The 6,904-nt window shown below is 40.3% G+C and overlaps 1 protein-coding gene across 1 annotated transcript; it reads right to left on the bottom strand.

Annotated features, from left to right (window-relative positions):
* Positions 1-702: 702 nt before the first annotated feature.
* ctsl.1 (cathepsin L.1) lies at positions 703-6,702 on the bottom strand. Its single transcript, XM_058090243.2, has 8 exons — positions 6,613-6,702; positions 4,964-5,064; positions 3,588-3,928; positions 3,315-3,506; positions 3,058-3,223; positions 2,871-2,976; positions 1,029-1,132; positions 703-939 (listed from the first exon to the last, which is right to left on the bottom strand). Exons 2-7 carry the CDS (start codon positions 5,061-5,063, stop codon positions 1,033-1,035), a joined length of 1,005 nt encoding a protein of 334 aa, XP_057946226.2. The 5' UTR covers position 5,064; positions 6,613-6,702; the 3' UTR covers positions 703-939; positions 1,029-1,032.
* Positions 6,703-6,904: the final 202 nt, after the last annotated feature.

The raw sequence follows: 6,904 nt of genomic DNA, 5'->3' as shown, positions 1-6,904 counted from the left end.
TTGATATGAAAGTTAGTGCGGCCTGCGCAAGTTTGATATGGATGCTGTATGGTATCATGTACCCAGAAAAAAATATTACGTTTGATGAATGTTCATGTTAAAGGTTAAATAACTGTTAATCCTCCCTATCCGTGTGGAAGTGGTGAGTTTTTGGCTATTTAGGTTTAAAGGAAATAACCTGAAGGCTACCGTTTAGGTCGCTAGCTCTCGAGTTAGCATGTGTCTCAATTATTATTATTATTATTATTATTATTATTATTATTATTATTATTATTATTATTATTATTATTATTATTATTATTATTATTATTATTATTATTATTATTATTATTATTATTATTATTATATTTATTTATTACTGATTGACTTATTTTCTGTATTCTTGATTTGTTTATTTATTTTTCATCTTATTTTGTGCAGAAAAATGAAAATTAAGATATTTGAGAACATTGGAATGTTTTATCAGAGCTTTTATTGTAGAAAATCGGAACCAAAGCACTGAAAAAGTTTGTATATTTTTCTGTTTTTAATAAATGCGTTTTTGTTTTTTTGGAAAACCTGATGCGGCCCAGCCTTGCCCAGACCCTAGCTCCAGTGGCCCCCAGGTAAATTGAGTTTGAGACCCCTGGTCTATGTATTTATATGATGAAATGTGGCAGTTACTTTAGTCACACATATTAAATCTTTTATTATTTTCACCTTTGAGACAATTTACAGGAAATTCAACCATGTTGTTATTCTAAGGGGAGATTACAGCTATTTTTGATAGAATCATTCTACATTCTAATAGATGATTTATGCACCATAGACCTAATACCAGTTTGGTTTTTTTTTGTTCATTTATTTTATTACATGCTCTTACAATCTTACTTAAGAAAATAAATCTGAACTAAAACAATGCAACTTCAAATCTTGATGATTTGTCACCCAATTCTGGTCCTGCAAATTCAGCAAACAAAGAAATGGTTAATGAAAAAGTGCAACCAATGAGGAGTGAAAGGAATGTACCAACTGTGTTTCGTCCATACCTGTTCACACTAAGGGGTAGCTGGCTGCAGTAGCGATTCCACACTGGTTGTGTTTGTTCCTGCTCATCATGATATAACCCTTGTGGCCCCACTGGACACCCCAGCTAGAAAACACATCATTATTTATAGTATGTCAGGGGTGCTCACACTTTGTCAACCTGCTTTTAAATGACCTAGTCCCAGTTACAAGTCAACATGATCTATTTCCAATAAACATATAACATATACATAACAGCTCACAAGGGTTATGTATAAACAAAGCATCTCGGCCAGCATTGCCAGATTTTGGCCTTGTATTTTGTAAAGATGCTTGCAAATTCCCATGTCGCTTGTTGTTATTGGGCTTGTTTTCAAACAGCTATTCACTTGTTTCTCTCAGAAGACCTGGCAACCACATCCTGGCAGCAAATGTGCCTGAGAAAGAATTCTATGAGCTACATTGTGATGTGCCATCAATTATGTCTCAGTTGAAGTGCTTACACAAAGCGATTTCCTGCCAGGCACAACTGTTGTCCTCTATTGAATTGTATACAACCATCTTGACCTGAATGGCTCGCAGTTTGCACACATCACATATAGGTTGCTGCAGTGGGATGGCTACTTTTTCACTTCACAAAGTTCGGCTTACTCCATTGATATGTACTGTACGTTATATCTAACAGTAGATATATGTCACATGACCGATAATTCGAATGGTAGATAAAGTTACATCCACTTGAACACAGACGCACATTAGTGCAAACAGCTACAAGCGACTCTTAGTGCATGTAAACATACTGAGTGTAATAAATGTCAAATTTGCCCGTAGCGTAAAACCATATACAGATTATTAATGAGCCATGATAACATTTTCAGACCGTTATTGTGGGTTATTTTTATTTTTTAGTCACCTACAAAACAAACATATAATAACATGAAAATATGTGATAACAGCGAAACTATGTGAAAAAATATTGTTGAAGAAGCCCATAAATATGAAACCACATCATGGATACTGTATACCAGGGGTCTCAAACACGCGGCCCGCGGGCCAAATGTGGCCCGCAGGACACTAGTTTGAGGCCCCCGCCTTGATATGAAAGTTTAATGTCAGTGCGGCCCGCGCAAGTTTGATATGGATGCTGTATGGTATCATGTACCCAGAAAAAATTATTACGATTGATTAATGTTCATGTTAAAGGTTAAATAACTGTTAATAGTTATCCTCCCTATCCGTGTGGAAGTGGTAAGTTTTTGGCTATTTAAGTTTAAAGGAAATAACTTGAAGGCTACCGTTTAGGTCGCTAGCTCTCTAGTTTGCGAGTTAGCATGTGTCTCAAGACCCTGCAGTTGCGCAATATGTTGTAAATAAAAAGAGTATAAATGTGACTATAGTCGTGTTTTGTCATGTCTACAGGGCTCTAATAATGCTTTGTTCATTTTAATCTGAAAAAAGAATAATTTGTCGTTTTTTTATTATTATTATTATTATTATTATTATTATTATTATTATTATTATTATTATTATTATTATTATTATTATTATTATTATTATTATTATTATTATTATTATTATTATTATTATTATATTTATTACTGATTGATTGATTTTCTTTATTCTTGATTTGTTTATTTATTTTTCATCTTATTTTGTGCAGAAAAATAAAAATTAAGATATTTGAGAATAGTGGAATGTTTTTATTGTAACACCCTGTAGCTTTTATTGTAGAAAATCAGAACCAAAGCACTGAAAAAGTTTGTATATTTTTTTTTGGAAAACCTGATGCGGCCCAGCCTTGCCCAGACCCTAGCTCCAGTGGCCCCCAGGTAAATTGAGTTTGAGACCCCTGCTGTATACTGTACCTGTTCTTGACCATCCAGTAGTCCTTTCCATTGTCAGTGCCGTAACCTACAGCCAGCACACCATGGTCCAGCTGGGAGCTGCTGCAATCGGGTTCGTCGTACACTCCTGTCGATGCACATAAAGACACAAAGATAGATTGCAAAACTCCTGTCTTCATATTTCATAACACTAATTAATGTCAGGCACCTGAGTCATAGAGCTGGAAGGATTGATGTGAAGCATCAATAGCAACAGACACAGGTCCAACAGTGGCCACGGCCTGCTGCAGGGCGTGCTCATCGCCTTTTTTCACATCGACGTAACCCGTGCATGTGGCGCCGATATTGGCTGGATTGAAGCGACATTTTCCGTCCTGTAGGAGAGACAAAAAAAAAGTCGATAGAAGATACTCGTAGTACTGTGTAGTGTTTTCGTTAAACACATCGCTCTGAGATGAGACTTACATCAGCCTCGTAGGGATAAGACGCTTCTGTGTCTATTCCCCCGTTTTTCTTGATGTATCTGAAGGCATTGTCCATGAGACCTCCCATGCAACCCATGTTGCCAAAATCACCAGAGCAGTCGACCAACTGCTGCTCGCTTAGAGACACCAGTTTGCCAGTTTTCTTGAATGTTTGACCTTCTAAAGACCCGGTCTGGAATGAGGAGCAAGATGTAACAACTGAGCTATTCATTGTGGTAGTGATGCAGCAGGTGGCAGTATTGCAGGTACATACCGTGCTGAAGGCCCAGCAGGAACCGCACTGCTTTTGATCCTTGATGTCCGTGACGTAGCCCTTATCCCTCCAATCCACAGTTTGGGGTATGTCAGCTCCTTCTGGCTGGGGCAGGAACGTGGAGCCACCACGAGGGAGGGAAGTGTTAAAGTTGAGCAGGCATCCCTGGGAAATTAGACGCTTGTACTCCTCGTTTTCCATATCAGCAAAGAAGGTCATGCCAAGGCGGTAGGACCGGATGCCCTGATCGGCCATGATGTTGTGCACCAGCACCAGTCGACGATTGCTCAGCCAGATTTGCTTGCGCTGAGACTCCTCCAATAATGAACTGTAGGACTTTCCTGCCAACCACAAAAAGGTTTAAACATAAATATGACTGTAGACACTAAGATCATGGATATTCTTCAAAATCTACAGTTGGCCATAGAAACTCCAAAACAACCTTAGCATGTTATAAACATTACACCTGAATACTCATTCATTCATTTATTTTTTACCGCTTTTCCTCACGAGGGTCGCGGGGGGTGCTGGAGCCTATCCCAGCTGTCTTCAGGCGAGAGGCAGGGTACACCCTTAACTGGTGGCCAGCCAACCACAGGGCACATATAGACAAACAACCATTCACACTCACATTCATACCTATGGACAATTTGGAGTCGCTAATTAACCTAGCATGTTTTTGTTTTTGAATGTGGGAGGAAATCGGAGTACCCGGAGAAAACCCACTCATGCACAGGGAGAACATGCAAACTCCACACAGAGATGGCCGAGGGTGGAATTGAACCCTTGTCTCGCTAACCACTCGGCCACCGTGCCGCCTGAAAACAAATTAATGAGGTCAATTAAATCTACAGTGTTCATACTTAATGGGCCCACTCTGCACTGAAAAAAATCAGGCCTCGACGTCAAAAAGGTTAAGAACCCTTGGTCTATAGTATTCAGGATTTATAGGGTTTATTTTTCGAGGCTTTTCTGTCAATGACTTCAAACGTCTGTTAGACCTACGGTTAGGGGTTACAATGCCTCCCTCGGAGTCTGCAATGATTTCCTCCAATGTGATTTTTGTTGTTAAGTCCTTTTGGTCACTACCCAAAGCTCACGATCACAAATGAGGGTAAGAACGTAGATTGACCGGATTGACCGAAGCTACCTCTTCCCTAGAACAGACCGAGGAAGAGTCTGCAACACTGCACACTAATCCGCCTTGTTCACTCGTGAACAAGACCCTGAGGTACTTAAACTGGACAAAGTGGCTCAGGGGAGAGGAAAGTCTGGGCTTCCCTGCTGAGGCCGCTGCCCCCACGACCCGATCTCGGATAAACCAGAAGAGAACGGGTGGACTTTTTTTGTTCAGGACATGGAAGTTACGGCCTCACCAAACTTGAGTTTCCATGCATGGAACTCCAGGTCCTCCAGAGAGATGCTAGCACAGCTGGTGACAGCCAGAAGAGCAGCAGCAACAAGCAGCAGCTTCATCCTGTCTCACAGAAACACATGAAAAGAGCTCAAAGAGATTGCCAGAAGAATTCCTCTTTAATGTAATTCACATCCTGAACATGTTGTCACTAGAATTTAATAGAAAATCTTGACAATCAATCAAATGTTTCTGGTATAACAGACAAGTACCTTATATTAACACATGGTAATTCTTCATGCAAGACTCTACAGTACAAACAAAAAAAATGTCATATTTTGCCACAAAACATATTTTCAAAGCAGGTCATGGGGCCACGTTGAGGGATAATGTTTTATAAGGTTTTGAACCATAAATTGGATTACTATCTTACTAGGTTAAACATATTTTTCTTTTCTTTTCAAGCTGTTGCACTGAAGTTTGGGGGCCATTTGTAACCATTGTACAGCCATGAAAAACATTCCGCTTTGCTGGTTTTGATGTGAATGGAATACAAGGAAAAATGCTGGAACTATTTGAAACTGGCAATGAATACATTCAGAATATAGGAAGTGAACAAATGTATTACAATCAATAGGAAACTGATGGGAGTAGGATTAAATACGATTTGCTTCTTCCTACTCCTTGGACATGACGAATTGAATTGTACTATGTGGTGTATTCCATTCATTCATTCATTCATTTTCTACTGGTTATCCTCACCAGGGTCACGGGGTGCTGGAGCCTATCCCAGCTGTCTTCGGGCGAGGAGGAAAGTCAGAGAAAAAGGGGAAGGTAACAAGGTAGAAATGCAAATGCATGGTTGCGTATAAAAGGACAAGTCACGTCTGGCGAGTAAAGAGTCATCAGGTGATAGAAAACAATCACCCAGACCTACTGGAAGTACAGCAGTTTGTGGGAGTTGAAAGGGAAAAGTGGCCAATGAGAAAATGGTGGTTGAAGGACAGAAGGGAAAGGGATAGAAGCTAACGGGAAATAAGTTTTTTTTCTTGGTCTGTTAAAAAACTACTTTTTTACTGCTTAGCAGGGGCGTATTTAGTCATGAGGGGGGGCGAAGTAAACGCAGTCCTTCTGTGCTGACAAAATATTTTATTCAGTTTCTACCGCTTACCATCACGAGGGTCGCAGGGGGTGCTGGAGCCTATCCCAGCTGTCTTCAGGCAGCCTGAACTGGTCGCCAGCCAATCACAGGGCACATATAGACAAACAACCATTCACACTCACATTCATACCTATGGACAATTTGGAGTCGCCAATTAACCTAGCATGTTTTTGGAATGTGGGAGGAAACCGGAGTACCTGGAGAAAACCCACGCATGCACGGGGAGAACATGCAAACTCCACACAGAGATGGTCGAGGGTGGGATTGAACTTGGGTGTCCTAGCTGTGAGACCGCCGTGCATCCACTAGTGCACTGGTGTATTCCAATGTAACTTAAAATAAATTCAACTTGACCATTAAAAAACACCTCTTTAGCGGTAATACTGTTAAGTTTAAATCATGATGTTGTCCACGCTCCTCGTCAACATGGCTCACAACAAAGTGCGAATGTGGGCCTTTTTTGTGTGTGTATGTGTGTGTGTGTGTGTGTGTGTTCTGTCGTTGCTTACCTGTATCAGTGTTGGTGTTTTGAAGGCTGAGAGGTAAATCACCTGTGAGCGATACAGGGCTTATTCTCAGCTTTTTTCTTATATAGCCAACTTCATATATGACTTGCAGCGCGTCCAGTCAGGTGAATGTCACCCGCCCATAAAGAGAGTCGGTGTCAATCATTGAAATGAGGAAATGATGCATCATGACTCGTTTATATGATGCAATTCATTTTGGGAAACTTGTCAGCAAAATGTTTGATTGTTGAGGCGATGTATCACTCCACACCTCAGAATGGTTTGTATTCCTTGT

This window comes from Doryrhamphus excisus, linkage group LG14, assembly GCF_037039965.1.
Source record: "Doryrhamphus excisus strain RoL-2023G ecotype Guam linkage group LG14, RoL_Dexc_Guam_v1.1, whole genome shotgun sequence".
Taxonomy (NCBI): Eukaryota; Metazoa; Chordata; class Actinopteri; order Syngnathiformes; family Syngnathidae; genus Doryrhamphus; species Doryrhamphus excisus.
The sequence above is the reverse complement of the archived record's forward strand: the minus strand, read 5'-3'. Positions and strand labels throughout refer to the sequence as shown.